The sequence below is a fragment of the Opisthocomus hoazin genome, chromosome 11 (assembly GCF_030867145.1).
Source record: "Opisthocomus hoazin isolate bOpiHoa1 chromosome 11, bOpiHoa1.hap1, whole genome shotgun sequence".
Taxonomy (NCBI): domain Eukaryota; kingdom Metazoa; phylum Chordata; class Aves; order Opisthocomiformes; family Opisthocomidae; genus Opisthocomus; species Opisthocomus hoazin.
The window spans coordinates 22,976,122-22,996,612 of NC_134424.1; the positions used below are offsets into that span (position 1 = coordinate 22,976,122).

The window sequence follows — 20,491 nt, forward strand, 5'->3', positions numbered from 1 at the left end:
ACTTTCTTCATCAATTACCTGTCTAGAAAACAAAGCGTCGGTGCTACAAACTGCCAGGTCCTTAAGATGATTGACTACGGCTGGCTTTAGTCAGCAAAAGGTCTCCAGGTAACAAATGGCTTGTCCATTTGTTCTCTGACAAGAAAGACCGCCGAGGCCGGAACATCATTTACGCTCCATCAAACACCAACGCTGATGGAAAGCTCTAGGTTTCGGTGACGCTCGACGTGCCCCGCTGGGGCACGCAGCAACGTATGGCCACCGGACGCGCGCGCTGCGTACGGGTCTGGAGGGCCGTCCTGCTCGTCGCTGCGGCTCCTCGGCGTCTGGCCAGGCCCGCGGCTGCGAGAGACGCGTTACCCGGACTGACAGACTGCATCGACAGGCGTTCCGCAGCCGGCACCTCCCTGCGAAACGCTTCCGAAGCGGTGAACTACGGAAGACAAAAGATGGATGGAAGAAGATCACTTTTATAAAAGGATTTTTATAGAAAAAACAAAGAAAATCTTGATGTATGCAAACTCACAGATATCCCATATTTTACAGCTGGGGAACAGCATAATTTTTCCCCGGTAATGGGTCTTCATAATGGCAGACACAGAAAGATTTGCACCTTATTATCAACAAGAGAGTCCAAATTAAGTGGTAGAAATTGGCCTTGGAATATAGTGAATACAGTACATCCCCCCTCTCACCATATAGGCTGTGTTTACAAGATTTTAAGATGCAGTTCAACCAAGTATTTTACAATATAATAAAAATGTTGATTATGGCATAAAAAGCCATAAGATTTGATTTCTCCCTATTTTTTGTGTACACACTGGCCAAAATAAGATCAGCTGTAGAAAAAAACCCAGATTATTAAACTGCAGTGTAGTAAACATCAATATATTGTAGCTATGTTTTTCCTTTAAAACATTTTGCAGAATAATTATAGCTGGAACAAAGGAAGCTCAGAAAATTTCAACACTGGAGCTTTGTTGCTTTTTTGGGGGAAGGAAAAAAAAAGAAAGCAGCCATAAAGAAGTTCTGATCTTCATTTCTAAATTCTAACAAATACTTCGATTATACTATGCTTTGCCGCATGTGGCCTTCAGCTTTGGACCTCCTCCAGTTTCCTGTAGAACCAAGGGAAATCCAGCTCCAAACTTAGGTTGTGCTATTGTTTAAATGGCATAATACGAAACGTCAGTTTAACCAGCATTTTCCTCTGCGTCACCCAGTAACACGGCTGAAGGGATCTTCCTGAAGAAGAGGAGCAACTCCCCTCTTCGCTTATTTAAAATTGCAAGTGGTTCCTCAGTGGCACGCCCAAGCTTTAAAAGCAGCAGCAGTTGATTATTTCGTTACTTCCACCTCTCCTCTTTGACATTCCTTTCAGAACTACACTGTCTCATCTGCACTTAGCGTTACCTGACTAGAACGGGTCGGTACAGGGAGGAATCCCAGCACCAGTAAAGACAACGACTACGAACGGCAACGTCAGCTTTTACCCTAAAGCATCACATTCTCTTAAGGCCTTGGTCTTGCAAGTATTTAGCATACGAGTAGTCCTACTAAAGCCAGACTCATTCATAGGCTTTTTCACTGGTGGAGTTTTATTTATACATATTTTTAGGCAACATATTATGAAAGTTGGAAGGAGGAAAATAAACCAGTAACATGAGGTGAGCTAACGGTCAGCGTACACGTACGGCCTTCGACACAGCATCTCAGCACAGAGAAACCTCAGTGAAGTCAGTGGCTAAGCCAAACCGTAAGTTTGTGTAATAAAGAAAAATTGCTCAAGGTTTTTTCCCTTCGTGGCAAAAGCCAATACTCCCAAGTGAACATCCTTCCTCTCTAGTGCAACACCCTGCAGATGTGACTACACCTAAAAATAATTTCTAAGAAAAGGTTCCAGCATTTAACATAATGTATGTACTGCCTTTCTAACCCTTCCTTTGCTCATTGTCAAATGATGATGTAAAGAATTACATAAGGAAAAAAAAAAAAAAGTAAAAATTAACTTAATTTACACAACCAATAAAAAAGTTTAAAGCAATGATAGAAAAAATAATACAAAGGCTAGATACAGTAAATGCCAGTTCAACAGTATTAAGCTTTGGTAAAGCAGTTAAAGAGCATAGCACCAATAAAATCCAATGTCACTGCATGCTTCAGTACGCATGAGCTGTGATGAAAATGTAAATCTTGGCAAGAAAAGTAGTGTATGTTCCCTGACGCCACAGTTTCATCTCAACATCTAGCAAAAAGTCTTTAGGCTCTTTCACTTGCCGCTGAAGATAGACAATGCCCGTGTACGAGTTCAGCCTTCGCGTGCTGAAGTAGTTTTCTTCGTTTCCCTTGTTGATAGTAAGGATTATGTTGTCTCCAGCATAGGCAGGAGATGGTCCGATACGGAAAATATGAGCTGGGACCACGATGTTGGTTTGGAAGTTCAGCTGGTAATAGGTGATGCGCACCGGGGTATTTTGGCAGTCCAGGTAATTAAAACAACTGATTCGCTCACACCTCCTAAGAGATGAGAAATGAAGCACGTTCAGTGTCCACGTCACAGCAGGTAAAAATACATGGATTTGGGAGTATTGCAAAGGTATGAAGACAAACGGGAGTCCCAAACTTCAGCTGTGTAACTACCAGCTGCTTGTTCTGCTGTCTCAGTGCCCATAAAGCATTTGTAAATGATACAGTTGTCAGACTACGACGGTGTAAGAAAAAGATCACAGACAGAGAGCTGTGTTGGGAAGCTCCACAACGAAGCAAGCGCCAGAGCCATGCTGCAAGCAGCACAGAGCTTGAAAGCGGAGTCTGTGATTATCATAGAATCACAGAATGATAGAATGTTTGAGGTTGGAAGGGACCTCTGTGGGTCACCCAGCCCAACCCCCTGCCCAAGCAGGGTCACCCACAGCAGGCTGCACAGCACCGCGGCCAGGCGGGGCTGGAATATCTCCAGAGAAGGAGACTCCACAGCCTCCCTGGGCAGCCTGGGCCAGGGCTCCGTCACCCTCAGAGGGAAGAAGTTCTTCCTCATGTTCAGCTGGAGCTTCCTCTGCTTCAGTTTGTGCCCGTTGCCCCTTGTCCTGTCGCTGGGCACCACTGGAAAGAGTCTGGCCCCGTCCTCCTGACACCCACCCTACAGATATTTAGAGGCATTTCTAAGGTCCCCTCGCAGCCTTCTCTTCTCCAGGCTGAACAAGCCCAGCTCCCTCAGCCTCTCCTCGTAGGAGAGATGCTCCAGTCCTCGTAGCCCTCCGCTGGACTCTCTCCAGTAGCTCCTCATCTTTCTTGAAGTGGGGAGCCCAGAACTGGACACAGCACTGCAGATGGGGCCTCACCAGGGCAGAGTAGAGGGGAAGGAGAACCTCCCTCGACCTGCTGCCCACACTTTTCTTAAAGCACCCCAGGATCCCATTGGCCTTCTTGGCAGCCAGGGCACACTGCTGGCTCATGGTCACCCTGTCGTCCCCCAGCACACCCAGGTCCCTCTCCGCAGAGCTGCTCTCCAGCAGGTCAGCCCCAGCCTGTACTGGTGCCTGGGGTTGTTCCTCCCCAGGTGCAGGACCCTGCCCTTGCCCTTGCTGAACCTCATCAGGTTCCTCTCTGCCCAACTCTCCAGCCTATCCGGGTCAACTGCTGTCAGGTTCATCGCTGACAGCACAAGCCCGGGACAACGCTCCAAGAAAATCAGAACGATCACACTTAAAAAGGTAGCTATGACATGGGAATGGGAAACAACCTCCTCGGCTCGTAACAGGCTGCTCAATTCTACAAGGGAGGAAAAGCATGTTTTAAGTCATAAGCAACTAAAAACGGCTTCCCAAAGCACGGGCAGCCACTGAGGCAGGACACGGGCCGGGAGATGAGGGGGCTCCTGAGCCTCAGCTGCCGAGGAGTGGGGACCTGCCAGGACGTGCCGTTCCTAGAGCCCTGCACCCCGCCAAGCTCATTTTCCTGCTCCCCCTCAACATTTCAAGCATCTCTGAGGAACTGCAATCTGAATATTCAACAGGGAGCCCCAAAACCACTGTAAAAGCGGTGCAGCGAGCAGCCTGGCAGCCACAGCACAGATCTGAGTTTTTTAAAACTTAATCATAAACAGAACCCTTTAGAGCTGCAGGCTCTGACGACTGCTGTTACGGCAGCAGCTGGAGAGCAAACGGGGGCTTGGAAGAAGGAAGAGGCAAAAACGGCCAGAAACTCTAGATGAGGAGAGTCTGCGTGCTCCAGGTACTGCAGTATCTTAGAATCATAGAAAGTTTTGGGTCGGAAGGGACCCCCAGAGGTCATCTAGTCCAACCCCCCCGCAGCGAGCAGGGACACCGCTAACTAGATCAGGGTGCTCAGAGCCCTGTCCAACCTGGTCTTGAATGTTTCCAGGGATGGGGCCTCCACTACCTCTCTGGGCAACCCGTTCCAGTGTTTCACAACCCTCATTGTAAAGAATTTCTTCCTTATATCCAGCCTAAACCTACCCTGTTTTAGTTTAAAACCATTACCCCTCGTCCTGTCACTGCTGTCTCTGCTAAAAAGATTGTCCCCACCTTTCCTATAGGCTCTTCTTGGAGCTCTGAGCACTTACACCCGCCCTCAAACTCAAGCACCTCGTACCACCCACAGGCACCGGACGGGGCTGCGGGCCGTGCCGCGACGGCCGTACTTACATGTCAGATACTTTTCTGTAGTTGGATGGGCACTCGAAGGACAGGCAGCGGAAGCTGCCCTGGATGTTATAGCAAGTCTCCGCAGCTGAACAGTTATGGGTTCCGATGGCACATTCATCGATATCTAAGAAGAAACACAAGGAAAAAGACATGCTAAGTTCAAAAATAATAAGTAATGATCATTTATGGGCTGTAATACGCTTCTGAGACTCTGTGTGCACGAGAAGCAAGCGGAGTCTGTGTGTTCTGCTCTGCGGGCCGAGGGCTCTTGTTCTCACCCCTCGGTTGCTGAGTGGTCCCTCTTCAGTACCTGCGCCTGCCGCCCGCAGACCAGGGCTGCCAGAACCCCGCAGGGAACACACGGGGTGTGAAACGGGCGTCTGGGTGAGGTGCGTCGGGGTCATCTCTGCGCACTTGGAGCCACCGGGTAAATAACATTGATTCCAGTTCTGCTAAAATTCACAGCATCATGGAATGTTTGGGGTTGGCAGGGACCTCTATGGGTCACCCAGTCCAACCCCCTGCCCAAGCAGGGTCACCCAGAGCAGGCTGCACAGCACCGTGTCCAGGCAGGTCTGGAATATCTCCAGAGAAGGAGACTCCACAGCCTCCCTGGGCAGCCTGGGCCAGGGCTCCATCACCCTCAGAGGGAAGAAGTTCTTCCTCGTGTTCAGCTGGAGCTTCCTCTGCTTCAGTTTGTGCCCGTTGCCCCTTGTCCTGTCGCTGGGCACCGCTGAAAAGAGTCTGGCCCCGTCCTCCTGACACCCACCCTGCAGATATTTATAAGGATTTATAAAGTTCCTATGTCTTGTGTGGAAAAAAATTTCCTTCGCTGACATCATCAGCTGGTAAGAGATGACCGTCCCACCGGGCAGCGCGCGCCGTAAACAAGGCAGAACGCTCCTCCCTGCGAGCAGCTTCCGAACCCGCTCACGCTGTCTGATGGCCCTTCCCCTGCTCGGCCGGCTGCACCCCGGGCTGGCCTTCTACCACGGGGCAAGCTCCGTTCTCTACCTGTACTTTGCAAACATCGGCACGCTCCTGTGGACCTAGCCATTCTCACTCCAAGCACATCTGACGCAACACGGAGTTTAACTTCCAGTGGAGAACAAACATGAGAAAGTACAAAAGTTGTCAAAACCCAAGATCCTCCCGTTTTGCCACTTCCCACTGCAGTAAAGCCAAACCTGAACGTGTCTGGCTCAGAGCAAACATCAACATCTAGACAGAATCGCCTGTGTTGGCATATTCTTCCTTGCTCCTGACATGTCAGAGATGTGAGTAATATTATAAATTAGGCTGAAAGGAAACAGAATAAAATAACCAGATAGCGGGAGTCTGAGGCAGTGGAACCCTAAGCTTCTCAGACCAGCCAAGCTGTCCATCCCCGCAGCTGCTGTGTAAGCTTTCCGCAGCTGTTCCGACGGAAGATGACAGTTTTTAACTAGTTTACTGGAAGTGATGGGCCAATTTTTACAGCTCCACAGGTCAGTGGTACCCCCTGAACCACAGTTCCTTGCTAAGAGCCAGCCGGTGTCATGCGAGGTGTTCCTAAACGAGCATGGTGCTCCTACGCCGCTCAGCAGAGGAGCACAGTGCACGTCTGACAAGCTGAGCAGCTGGGGGAAGCATCTAACGGGGTTCACACAGCAGAGCATGTGGGTCTGACAAGCTGAGCAGCTGGGGGAGGCATCTAACGGGGTTCACACAGCAGAGCACGTGCACGGACCTGTGTGTGGTGTAGACATTGCGTGCAAGCGCTGGGGTGCGAGGGACAGTCCCTGATGAAAGGTGGCCACTGCTGTACATTGCCCATGCGCTGCTTAACATCTGTGTGACCTCGGTGGCTCCTTCTTCATGGGCAAGGCTCTAAAATGTCCGCGTATCCCGAGCAAACAAACATTCCTCCATCACCCTGTCTACAGAGGGGCCTTCCCTGCCCCAGAGCAAAGGCACGTAATGGATGGAGGGACACCCTGTGGCTGCCTACACATCAGCCATTCACCGCCTACTGTGACCAAAGCTATGCCTCAGGAATACACAAACCCCATCAGAACGTAACCAACCCTTGTCAAAAGCCAACAGGACCTTCTCACTTACTCTTTGAGAACTGAGAAAGCTGGGCTATGTCAGGAGGAGAATTTATCCCTGCATGAAGATTGCTCCGGATTAAAGCAGTGGGCAAATACAAGGCAAAGTACCCACTGCTGTACAGCTGCACCATCCAGGAGATGCGAGCTGCGCCAGACGTCGTGAGAAATACGGGAACTTCAGAACAACACTTTCGAACAAGGAACACATTTTTGAAAATTTAAGTTAAATATAAACATCTCCCCATAACGAGAAGCAATGTTGCAGAAGACAAAAAGGAACATTTAAAGCTCAAAGACACTTTATGGCCTGGAGCATACACGTGGTTACCTAAATAATCCATACGCACAAGCCCAAGCCACGGACCTAAAAATGCCAAAAGCCAGATGCCATACCAAGGATCCAGCTCGAAGCAGAAAATATTGGCAAAGATCTCGCAGTCACATCGTGTACTCCCAAACGTCTAGACAACGCACAGAGGCTTTAAAATGAAATCAATGCTAACAGATAAACCATGCAGACTGTGTGGGGCTCTGCAGCTCTGCCAGTTGTCATCGAGGAAGGAGACTCAGAGCAAAACTACAACCTCCCACTCCCCTGGGATGAGAACTGGTATCATGCACTGAACCAACTGGTTTAAAAGTCTTGCGAAGAAAAGTATACAATAGGAAGCAGGAGAGAATCAAAGTAAATTAAATCCCTTGCTGATTCTCAGAAGTGCCCCTAGGTGAAAAGAAAATGTCTTCCATATTGCAATCACTGTCATGAAAGCGCTCACTGCACCAGTTTGGCTGGGCTGCAAAATACCGTAGGCGGTTTCTCCAAAAAGATCTGTATGTGGAGACGCTACTACACGAGGTACAACTCCTCTGTGTGAAAAAACGGGTACACAGAACGTACCACCACAACCGGTCAGATGATGAGCAACTGGGGCCAGATCTTCAGCTGGTGGAAACCAACATAATCTTGAATTTAGTCCAGCTGACATCAGTTCAGATGTTTTCAGAGACGCCTCAATATATGACCCTGCCCAAACTTGTGAACTACAAACCTGCAGAGCTCAAAAAACGGGCACGCCCTCGCAGGAGGGGGCATGCACCAGGTGGCACAGGTACTTCAAACACCTTCTCCACGCACTCCCGTGCAGCTCACTCAGCAGGGCCAGCCTACACCACAGGAACCCTCTCCACACCAGGTGGATTTCACCCCACACCAATAACCCAAGTGCAATCCATGGGTCCCCGCGGCAAACCTTCTTCCTCCACCTCCAGCACCCGGAGCGCACTGGGTGCCTCTGGCTCAGGAGAGCTGTGCTGGTTGATTCACGCAGTGACTCGCACTGGTACCTCTGGAAGGTGTCCTCCACTCAAATCTCACTGCTGACAGAGGTGGCAACTAACGTGCCAGCACTCCAAGTCAGCAGGGAAAAAAAAAACTTCAAACAAAACCTGAGGAGAGTTACAGCTGCAGTTTTCTGAAGGTGACTTTTACATAAGAATTTAAATGCACATGTATTCATAATTTAAAAAACCAGCTTATAAAATCTTTTAAAAATACTTTAATTGTTGTTTAGTCTTGTTTCTCTGCTCCAAAGTCAGGATCAAGTATGCTCGTGCCGTTCATGCTTTACCCAGTGTAAATTCACGGCTGTTACCGCTGAGCAGAGAGTTTAAGCATAGGAGATACATAACCAAAAGTTATGTGGAGGGTTCCTGAAAATCTAAGCGCAGGAAATGCCTGGTAGTTAGTGTCACTGACTGCAGGAGTGCATGTGGAGTACGTCAAGGTAATCAGATCTTCCATCATCATTACACAGTCAGTGCATCCTTTGGAAATGGGGGATTTTTACTTCAAAAACAGACAGCTGTGCACCAGATGAAAAACACCAGACACCCAGAAGACATTTCTACGATTCTGAAGAAAAGGGGCGGGGGGCTGTAAGATATTTACACTAACATTTACTAATGCCAATGTAATTAAGCTTAGGTGGCAGACTTCTCTCCCAGTTTTCTGCAACGCGTTAACGAAGCCATGGATCTCTACATCTGGCACCTCTAAACAAACAGACCGCTCACCGCTGGGCCAAGGTGCGCCTACAGCTCACGCCAGAAATCAAATGCCCCAGTTTGAGTGATGAAGTGGGCTCCCTTACAAATTCATTTAAACACTTAGCTAGCATTGACAGCTGAGTTGCCACAGTACATTTTCTAACCCAGGATAAAGCTGACATTGCCAATATCAATATTTGCCAACTTTGTCAAACACTGGCTTTTTAACAGTGACTAATATAAAACATGGAGACTTGACTGAATAACCATAATGGCTTAGATCATCGCAAGGATAAAAGCTTCATGATATAATCCTCTCCATTCCTAAACCCCTCATTACCTCGGCAGGTTCTTCCATTTGCTGCCATGGTATATCCTTGCTCAGGACAAGCACACTGATAGCTACCAGGAACATTCACGCAGCGGAAAGTACAAAGAATGCCCGCACTCTGTGTGCACTCATCGATATCTGGGGAAAAAAAAACCAAAACACAATTACAAACACATGCAAAAAAGAAAAACAGAAATCTGAAAAGAGAGGCTGTAGAACAGAAAGAAACTCTTATCTGACGCATTTATAATATATTCTTAAACAAGAATGCAACCATGAAAGTTTGACGTTGCTCTAGGACTGTTGATGGTGCCTTCTGAAACGCTGAACACAAGACTGCTCCCCAAAATACTGGCTGCAAGTAGTATGGACTCATGGAAAAGAACAATAAGCCTAGGGCACATCTGAGTTTGAACAACTTTCTCTGGTACCTCTGTAATTCTTCTAGGACCACTCTGGGGGCTTCCTTGTGCTCGGAAGACCATGGGTTTCTTCACCATTTCCCATATAGAGACTCTCCAGTGTGTCAGTACTGGTAACATCAAGATAACAGGTAAAACTCTTCCTTTCTCCATTCTGACCAGTCTGCTCCTCATTCACCCACCATAAGCAGAAGCCTTCACTCAACCACGGTGGAGTGGAGGCTTTAATAGATGCAATATAGGTAAACATAACTTCCCTTCTAATTTTTTCAATCATAAGCTCTAGCCCCATGAAACAATAACCTCATCAGTTCTACAGTCATAGAATCACAGAACAGTTTGGGTTGGAAGGGACCTTGGAGATCATCTGGGTCCAACCCCCCTGCCATGAGCAGGGACCCCTCCCACCAGCCCAGGGTGCTCAGAGCCCCGTCCAACCTGGCCTTGAGCCCTGCCAGGGAGGGGGCAGCCACAGCTTCTCTGGGCAGCCGGGGCCAGGGCCTCACCACCCTCATGGGGAAGAATTTCTGCCTTACATCTAATCTAAATCTGCCCTCTCAGTCTGAAGCCATTATTTCTCATCCCATTGCTACAGGCCCTTTTCAAAAGCCCCTCTCCAGCTCTCTTGCAGGCCCCTTCAGGAACTGAAGGGCCTCAGTAAGGTCTCCCTGGAGCCTTCTCTTCTCCAGGCTGAAAGCTCCAGCTCTCTCAGCCTTTCCTCATAGCAGAGGGGTTCCAGCCCTTGGATTATTGGCCTCCTCTGGCCCTGCTCTAACAGGTCCAGGTCTTTCCTGTGCTGAGGGCTCCAGGTCACACAAGTGTATTCCAGCCCCAAGCAGGAGGCATGAAAATAAACTGCATTTTCCCATGGCTGGATTACTTTTTGCAGATTTTGCAGCAGGGTATAACTCCGAATCATCCTCAGGCATCACCTGCAGTGCTAGGTGTTGCTCAGCATTCGACAGCACTTACTGAGTTAGACAGGACTGACTGTTGAAGCAGGCATGGTCGTGTTGGGGTCACGGTTGGACTTGATGATCTTAGAGGTCTTTTCCAACCTTAATGATTCTATGATTCTATATACGTATCTAACTTGACTTGACAAAGCAGCATCCTTACCTTTACAAGAGTGGCCATCTTCTGCTAGCTGGAAACCTTGCCTGCAGTAACACTGATAGGAACCATAAACGTTGGCACATTCCTGGCTGCAGGGACTAGTATCGCATTCATTCACGTCTGTATCCAAAAACAAACCCACAGACATTGCCACAATGGTTCAGAACAGTATCTTCCACCATTTCTTGCCTCTGAGAACAGCTATGAGATCCTTCTGGTCAGAGTGAATAAGCACGGACTAATGTGTGCCAAGATGTTTCTGCTCCCCTCCCCAGGCAGAATGCCAAGAAGCATGAGGATGTCTGTCGCACCTGAATTTCATTTCTACAGATGCCAATGAAAACACATTCACAGGCAAACATGTGCTTCAGACCTTATCCGTTACGGCCAATTGAAAATATGTAACCATTGCCTTAAAGAAATCATGGAGAACTTAAAAAAATTCCGTTCAATTAGAAATCAGTTTTTTTAAGTTTAGTCACTATCAGTCTCATCTATCTTAAAATTTGAAAGAAAAATGTCCTAACTTTGTTATGTTCTCCTTTTTTCTCATCTGGAAGGACAGGAAAAAGTATGCTAGCAAAAGGAAGAAAGAGGAGAAACTTGTTGACTCTCATCTGACAGTCTGAGCATTTGATTGACTATCTGCAAACCTGAGCACACATAAATCACGGGTTTACTGTATTTATATTTCACCTCAACTCCTTCTCTAAAGTCCCTTAATTCACACTGCAATTTCTTCTTCACGGAAAAAAGGTCTGGTACCTTCACAATGCTTCCCATCGTAGGACAAGCGGAAACCAGAAGAACAAGTGCAGTGGTAGGACCCAGGGGTGTTCTCGCACGTGTGCTGACACAGGCGTCCAGGGTAATTCCAGCACTCATTTATATCTGCCAGCATAACAAGCAAATATACGATCCACTTAGAAACAAAAGCATTAAATGAGATGCGGGAGGATATTTTAAAAAACTGTCAGAGATCGATTTGCAGAGCATGAAATGCTGCAACCTCAGGTTTTACGCTGTCTGACTTTGTGCTCTAATTGGCGCACAGTAGCGATAAAATACAAAATGCTGTATCATAGTCTCTTATGAAGAAAGTTGTGAAATCTTCAGAAAGATAAATTTCCACAGCAGCAGAAGCATAACCCTCAGGAAAGTACTTTGCAGATGACTTTAATTGATAACCTGCAGCCAAACCCAATCAAGAGCACCCGGTCTGAAATCACAGCACGGAGCGGCAGAGCTCTAAATGGCCGGTCGCGGCGGACGACGGCCGCTTTGGAGGTGATTCCATTCTCTTTTGAGGCACCGCATTGCAGAACTAATAACTGCACACTACAGTGGTGCTAAATGCTGCCTTGAGGTCCAAGGCTCCATCAATCAGTCGTTTCGTCTCATCTCACGCCTTACATACCAATGCAGCTCCTGCTGAAGGCGTCGTACTGATAGCCCATCTTGCAGTCACAGCGATAAGCCCCCGGGAGGTTGTGACAAATCTGCCCTTCGCCACAACGGTGTACGCCAGTCTGGCATTCGTCCACGTCTGCAGAACCCAAGAAAGCAATTCGTTTAAATATAGTTTGCTGAAAACCAATGTTTACAAAGAGAAACAAAATAATTAAATAACAGGAATAGAAACTGTTAGGGTCGTCCCCTGGACAGAACAAAGAATATCAGCTTTTCCCACTGCGCTCCTCTCAGAGTCAGCTTTATGTACCTCTAAGTCAAACTTCTGAAAAGCAACACATTATCTTAAAAGTGGAAACGGTAACTGTAAGTGCGACGGAGCTTTCCCAGCATATTCTGCATTTCACTGTAAACACATTTTGATTCTGATCAAACCATGACATTTAAACACCCTGTTCTGCTGTTCTGCCACTGCGTGAGTCACGGCAAGCCATTTACAGGAAAACAAGAACTAGCCAGAAATTCTGCTCATCCTTCCAATTAATGCAATTGCTATTTTCATCTCCAGTTGCCCTTTCAATCTTGCTTCTGCTGTCTACCTTTTGCTCTTTCCCAATGTTGATCTTTTTTCTTTTCTCAATCAACTTACATTTTGATCTTCCTCACGGCCTCTCATCCAAAATCCAACACCAACAAATTAGTTGCTTCTCCACTCACATGCATCACTTCCAATCTCATTTTTCAAACCCTCAGATGAAGACGAGAGTTTTCAATACATGCTGATTTACAAGACTTGCAACATGACTAAATAGCTCATCAGTATCTAACAAATCCCTGTTACCATCTGTGATAAGCAGCATCGAAAAGTCTGATTAACCCTCAGAAATTTGTATTTCTTCAAGTATTCTGAGTTCTGCTGTTTCCTAAGCCATCAGATCCTGCTTCCTTCCTATTATTCACATCTTCAACTACTTTTACAGCTCAAATCCCTGGTCATGTAATATTAATTAGGATGGTAGTCTAAGGCTGGGGTTTCTCTACACTGCCCTATTTGAAGTCACAAATTCAAGCACCATTTCATTTCAGAGGGTTCCTGGGCAGTTCTCCATCAAAGAGCTGCGTCGGAGAGTGCTCTGGAAAGCAGTCACTTGCTGAGAAAATGATAGGGAAGCAAGAGCAAGTTACTTCTCACAGAAACTTGGGTTTGGAAAAGTGGAGATTAAATCAACCCTGATGAGAGGCGCTAACAAACACTTTCTTCCATATTTCGGCACAGATTCCCACCGACACAGTCCCTGCTGGCACCAGGGTTACAGATGGCAGGGAACACCACTCACCAAGTGCCGTGGCTTAACCCCGCAGCCAGCAACTCAGCACCAGACAGCCGCTCGCTCACCCCTCCCCTTCCCGCAGCGGGATGGGAAGGAGAAACGGACAAAAGGGGAAACTCGTGGGCTGACATAAAGACAGTTTAATAAAACAACAAAGGAAATACTACTACTACTACTATTAATAATGATAAGAACAAGTACACAAAACAATCCATACACTACACAGTGTTCTCACCGCCCAACGACTGATTCACAATCAGTCCCCGAGCAGGGATCGCAGAACCTGGAACTCGCAGATCTCGTGAATTTAGCGAAATTCCCCAAACAGACCAAACGCCCAGAAAAGTTCAGACTCCCTGCCAAGAGAGGATTCGAACTCATGGAAATGAGAAGGAAGAAAAATGTATTCCTGCCCCCCAGCTAAGGCCCATTCATAAGCTGAGCATGGCATCTACGGTATGGAATATGTCCGCTGGCCAGCCTGGGCTGGCTGTCTGGCCGTGCTCCCTCCCAGCTCCTGCACCCTGCTCATCAGTGAACATGGGAGACTGGGAAAAGTCCTTGATTTCTTAGCAACAACCAAAAACATCAGTGTTACCAACATTCTTCTGGTACCGAATCCTAAAGACAGCAGCTGCTGGGAGGGAAATTTGCTCTCTCCCAGCCAAAACCAGGATGCCAAGCAAGGAATTCCTGACAGGCGCACAGATTTCTGCTGAAACACTGTCTCCTCATTTTCTTTTAAGATCAGAGGTAGCATCAAAACTAGGAAGTCTCTAATGGAGATGCAAATTCGTAACGTAGCAGTTTTCTTTGCAATGAATTCTTGTGTGCCACCATTTCATTAGATTGTCCAAAATTATACACCCCATTGCATTCAGACTCTAATTAGTTCTGGGGCATTATGCCAACAGAAGTGTGCTATATTTCACGATAGTTACAGTAGTTTTCAGTTAAATGTAAGAGGCAGTTTTTAATAACATTTACTAAATCAGAAAATACAAACATTTTAGAGAGATGAATCCTCTAAACAGAGGAGATGACCATACAAGTGTAGTTCCGCTGGAGAAACACGTGCAGAGGATGTATTTACTACCGTGAACAAGTGTGAATCAGGAGTCTAATTAGCTATTGTCATGCCTTAAAAAAACTAGTCTTTATCACAGAGAGGGAAAATTAGGACCACATGCTTTTGTTTTTTCTCCTCCGTGCTCTCTGCCTACTTAAGCCATACCAAAAAAATACCAAAAGATATAGACTGCAGAGTGAACACATCAGTGACAGAGAAATCACCAATTAACATTAAACATTTGTTTTCCCAAAATCAAACTAGAGAAGCTTCCTTATACCTGCTTCTTAAAAGCATTGTCAGTCATGTAAAGCAGAGACAAAGTAGCATCAGTAATTACAATACATTGTGTTATCTCCTCACGCTTTGAAGACATAAATGCTGTACAAATAATGGCAATTTCCTCCTCCATCAGATATTTACACACAGTCGCTCTCTTTTAGCAACAATTGGGGAAGAAAAGTTGGATTCATTCTCTAAGTCATCAGTTTGAAATTAGGAACGTAATTTGCCCTAGCCATTAGCAGGGCTTGAAAACGAAGGCCGTTAGCACTACAGCCAGGACTTCCGAGCTGCTCTGTGATGACTGCTGACCTGCGGAAAAAAAACGTGGTGGTAACCCTAAAAACAATTCCAGGGTCACCACACTTCAGGTGACGCAAACGCACCTCGCCCAGTTGGCTTTGCTGAAACAGGACTGAGCGAAACCAGCTGAAGAACTGCGTCTTCGCAGCAACGGAGAGAGACAGGGCTTTTGGACCTTCCCTTTGCATCAGCCAAAATATTTCAGGCTGCTATATAGTAAGACAGCAAATGAGACTGCACTACTTCACCCCGAATCCACGAAACACAACCCTCTAGAGCTGTATTAGGAAGCTTTCTCAATTTCCTCAGTTACACACATAAACTGTCCCCATCTTCTCCTACTTCCAACTCTTCCCCACTGGCCAAGCACAGTCTGGATAGTCCTGGGGGTAAAATGACGAAGGCAGATACAGGGTAATGAAGAGCAAAAAGGAGAATGCGGAAATTTATGCGGAAACGGGTTCTTGTAGCTATACCGCTACTTTTCGCTGTAACTCGGTAGTCGTGACCAACACAGCTTCACACCCACCTGTTTGATCACAACAGCATATTTTGCTTAATTTTTTCATCCTTCCTTTTATTCAAAGGGAACATAAGTAGGAATTATTAGGATACCATCAGTAACCAAAATACTGATTTGTCATTTCTTTTTTATTTCCTGCCGCTGTTTGACAATTTTCTGCTTTGTGTGCCATCGAACACAGGGAATTCACAAATAGACAGCCAGCCTTGCCTTGGGCACCAGGGACCAAGCTTTCAGCTGCTTCGTGCCTAGTGTGCTCATTTACAGAGCAAGTGCTAATAAGCGATGAAACCTGCTGTTCTGAGTCAGGAATGCCATAAACAGATCGGAACAAACACAAACCAGCACCGAGCTACACGCCAGCCTATCTGAATAATCCAACATCCTTTTCACAAAGAAAGCAAGAATTTATCTTAAACGTACACACCACTGGATGTAACTGGGGAACGCCATTCGCAGCGCTACAAAGAACATCCACCCAGTACCACCCCCATGAGCCCACCAACTGAGTGGGTCCCATTTGCTGCGTCCCATGGCTTCGGATCACACCGCTTACGGCGAGATGCTGTAAAGAGCAGCAAAGGAACATGGTTTTGACCGACAGCATGAGGTTAAAAAGTAACCAAATCACATTCACTCCAGAATGGAAGCCAGTAAATCCTGTACGCAGTCAAAACCAATGTCACCCAGCACACCCAGACGAGCTCCGTGCAGCACCCTGCAGCGCAAACAAATCACTGAGCTGCTTGGACAGCAAACGCATACAGCAAACTCCCATTCCTCAGATAAATTTAGGAATCTAGAGGTAACTCCCAATCTCTTCCTAGAACTGTAATGTGCTTTTTCCTCGGAGAGGGCACCTGCCCAGACGCCGGAGTCTGACCTTACCAACGCATCGGGTTCCCTCCTCATTGGAGTGGTAGCCTCTGCTGCACGTCAGCGTGTTCCTTTGGCAGGTGTAAGACCCGACAGTGTTGATGCAGTTGAATCCCGGTTTACATGGCTCAGGGAGAGATGTGCACTCATTAATATCTGGTGAAGAAAATAAGTTTGAATAGTGAGAGAAGCTATTTAACCTTTCTAGTCTGTTTTCTTCCAGCTGTCATTTTTTTTCCTTCATGTCAGTTTATTGTGCTACAAAGATTAGGCTGATGAAGGTCTGCTGTGGTAACACTTTCAAATTCAATATGCAAGTCTGCATATCTTTGAAAGGAGAGCAATGTTTAAGTTAAATTCACCGCAGGATTTAAGGAATACAGTATGTAGTCAATAACCAGCCCTTGGACAGGCTAAGAGGAACAGGAGTTGCCAGCACTGCTGCACATATTACAGACATCTTGCTGGGCACGCTTACCAACACAGTTCCCCTCGGGGTCTTGTAAAAATCCATCCATGCAGCGCTGCTTTGACTCACAGTAGAACGATCCTTCTGTATTCTGACAAACGAAGTTAACTTTGCAACTATGGGTTCCTCTCTCACATTCATCGATATCTGTTAATCAGATCAAAACACCAAGCTGTGACTAATTAAGCTGTGATTTTTCAGTAGTCTTCACAGCTGCTTAACTTCTCAGAAAGGAAGTTAGAAAGCATTATTTAAACCTGACACCAAACATTGTCTGTGGGAAATCTGAGGTTTAGGCGTGTTTGCTCTTGGACACCCACTTCAGCACAGGCTTCAGAATTTCTCAGGTCATGCAGCAAATTTGGTTCGCGTCCCTACTGCCTCGTTCACAGCCTCTCCTGTAAACCACAAATACTGAAACTGCTGCAGTTTTAAAATCCTAAAGAACTAAATTAAAACAAGGAATAAGTTATATTCCTCACTTTCAAAAGCAAAATGGTCTCTCTTCTTCCTCTTACACCTCAGGAATTCTAGGTAGAAACCTACCTCCAGTGAATTTGGTACTTACAGGGCACCTCATCTGAACAGCACTGGGATTTCACTGTGTAGAGAGGCACACGTGTGTGTGTACATACATATATATATGTGCTTATGTACACAGAACAAACACTCACCCAACTCTGAAAACTATTCTGGAAAAAACCTGAATGAGAGGTAGTAATATTAGTAACAAATTTAGCTTATTTTTTTCTTACTCTGCAGACAGAGCTCAAGGCAGCTTTCTCATTTTTTATTATGTATACGAAATAGGTCTCAAACTACACTCACCAACTTCATGCTTGCTTTCTAGGTACGCTGCAAACACTTCCTGCAAGTTTCAAACTTATAAATTTACACTCAGCTGATCTGTGCTGAGTAACTGCCCGGATCAGAAGGTACAGTGGCATCGCTTCCGTTTTCCAGTTGAAGCAAGCCCATACAGGAACAGACCTCAGCTATAAATACGTTCAAAATTCAGTTCCTGTATATATTTTCAAATATATATATATTTTCAAATGCTGCTTTAACACATACTGTGATGAACGTCCTTACTAGGAGACAAAGACAAATGGCGGAAACTCCACACCCCCAGAGTCCCCACTCCGTCAGGAAGACAAGAGGAGAACTGCTGGGACTCCTCTCCCCGGCCAAACTCCTCAGTTAAATGTTAAGGTCACAAGGGAATATCGCCAGTCTCCCAGAAGGTACTGTATGGTCTTTGCACATATTTATTGACTGAGACCAGCAAAAACTGTGGATTTCCATGTTTCATAAACCTCTGCAAATTCAATAGTTACCTGTAGGCAATTTTACACAGAGTGGTTCTGGAATTCTAGTCTTTCTTCTAAGTCATTAACCTAAAGGCTACTTTGAAACCATTTGTAAATTTTATAATCTGTTATAATCTAACTTTAAGACTGGAAAGCACTTTAGCAACAAATGTTAGAAATGTTAGAGTCAGACAACACAACATGATGTTTACAAACAGCTTCTTCAAGTAAAGCAAGGTTTATTTCTGACAGCTGTATAGAAAGTGAGATTTCTGATCATTGCTATATTATAACCTGATGTTATATGTCAAGAGCTAAGATCTTTCCTCAGGCATCTCTTACTCCAGCTGTCAGGAAACTCTTTGTGTAAAAAATTTAGGAGTAAGTACTACTGACTCCTGCCCTGGAAGGCAGGGCACGTGCCTCGCGCACTCCTGGGCTGCAGAGCAACTTCTGCTGTGCTCCGACTGCTGATGTTGGCTTCTCCATCCGACCTCTCTATACACTAAGACAGGGAGATGAAGAATGACTTCTTAACCCCATGTCCGTTCAAAATGTAAGCAAATGCAGACAAACCTCCTAACGACAGGAAGGACGGGACTGAGCCAGCCCCATGACCCATTCCGGCTGTGACGCAGTGTTCAACAGCAAGCAGTGTCAGCCCCTTCAGAGAAAAGCAGAGCTACCCAGAGGAGCATAACAGGAATTCCTCCACCAGTGGCATCTCTCTCCAACCCCTTAAAACCAGGGTAAACCCCAATTCATAAAGTTTCATGCATTTTCCAAATTATTTATAGTAATCATTGGAAAGTATTTCAAATAAATGAATGTACAGAAGGGGCTTGCAAAGCCAAACATTTCCATGACGATCAGCCTTCTTTAGTTACAATCCTGATATCACAGACCAGCAACAATGAAATGCTTTGCATTCCCTTTCCCTTCCTTCCTGGTAACAGCAATTGCATCAGCTGAAAAACCCTTCTCTTACCAACGCATTCTCCATCCTTCAGTTCATAACCTGGCTGGCAGCTCAGCTCCTGGAGACACTTGAACGATCCCATCGTGTTGACGCAGTGCTCTCTCCGCTGGCAGGTGTGCGTATCCGTCACGCATTCGTTAATGTCTAGAAGAAATAGTTAAAAAAATCAGTGCCCCACCTTTATCAAGCTACCTGCCTCTTCCCGCTCCTTTGGAAGGAGTCAAAAGCTCCGGTGAAACCATTTCTTCCAAAAGACAGTCAGCATAGACTTTGCTACAGTGTTCTGAGGAAAGATGTTTTATTCTAGGATCTTTTGTTAACACAGAGTCACTCGAGACACAAACCATGGGGAGATTTCCTTCTCCTTCTCTCTTCCCAAACGTGCAGCAGATGTTGTGGGCATCGGGGACGAGGGATGGACAGAACTGATTAAATGCGGAGTGGGCAGCGGACGGACAATCAGCTTCTGTTTTATCGGATGGAAACTTCCCGGACAACCAAAGAAGAACATGATTAATGCCTACTACTCATTATCAGGTTTTCACAGCTCAGGCTCTGTATCAGCCCCACCGCTTCACGTCACATAGCCCGGAGCTGCTGGCGTGGAACTGCTGCAGGAGACTGGTACCGAAGCTGCCTGCCCCGCTGCGGGCGCAGCCAGGTAATGGGCTGCTTCCCTGGGGAATGTGTCACTACAACGGGACACACAAGAAAATGTGGAGAGGAATCCTGACACCTCAGTCAAGTTTGTAAATTTGTATTTAAATCTTTAAAGAGATCTGCTTTCCCCTGGTGGAAGTAGGTAGAAAAGTTATTTCAAAAAAAATAATCACTTAAATGGACGCAATTTGAAAAGCAATATGCCACACCTTCTGAAGCGACACATTTTGACAGGCTAGGATGAAATAATCTCAAATTCAGGTTTGGCTTATTGTAATAACGCAAGCTAGGAACGCCATGATGAGCAAATACTTACAAGCAACAAAAAGGGGCAGTTCCGTATGATGTCAAAAAAGCCAGTGGGAGGAAAGCATGTTTGTCTGAAATACCACCCAAATAACACAGGAAGTATTCCACCTGATTCACAGGTGTAAACAGGTAAAAAGAAGGTTAGGATTTCACAAAGAAAAAAAGACCTAATATAATTCCACGTTTTGTCTATATTTTTCGATTCAATTTTCGAATTTCTGAATACTTGAGAAAATAGAGCCCGCCAGAACGCATCTGAGGAAACCAAGATTACGGAATCTGGAAGATTACATGC

General features: G+C 46.1%; 1 protein-coding gene across 5 annotated transcripts in view; it reads right to left on the minus strand.

Annotated features, from left to right (window-relative positions):
• Positions 1-525: 525 nt before the first annotated feature.
• FBLN2 (fibulin 2) overlaps positions 526-20,491 on the minus strand; it is a 115,085-nt gene continuing 95,119 nt past the window's right edge. For all 5 annotated transcript variants that reach the window (XM_075432776.1, XM_075432779.1, XM_075432775.1 and 2 more), the window contains 9 exons: positions 19,237-19,371; positions 16,948-17,085; positions 16,482-16,625; positions 12,093-12,221; positions 11,441-11,566; positions 10,679-10,795; positions 9,147-9,275; positions 4,668-4,791; positions 526-2,517 (listed from right to left, as the gene is read on the minus strand). In XM_075432776.1, coding sequence (XP_075288891.1) covers positions 2,160-2,517; positions 4,668-4,791; positions 9,147-9,275; positions 10,679-10,795; positions 11,441-11,566; positions 12,093-12,221; positions 16,482-16,625; positions 16,948-17,085; positions 19,237-19,371 — 1,400 coding nt within the window. In that variant the 3' untranslated portion in view covers positions 526-2,159. The remainder of the gene's footprint in view (positions 2,518-4,667; positions 4,792-9,146; positions 9,276-10,678; positions 10,796-11,440; positions 11,567-12,092; positions 12,222-16,481; positions 16,626-16,947; positions 17,086-19,236; positions 19,372-20,491) is intronic.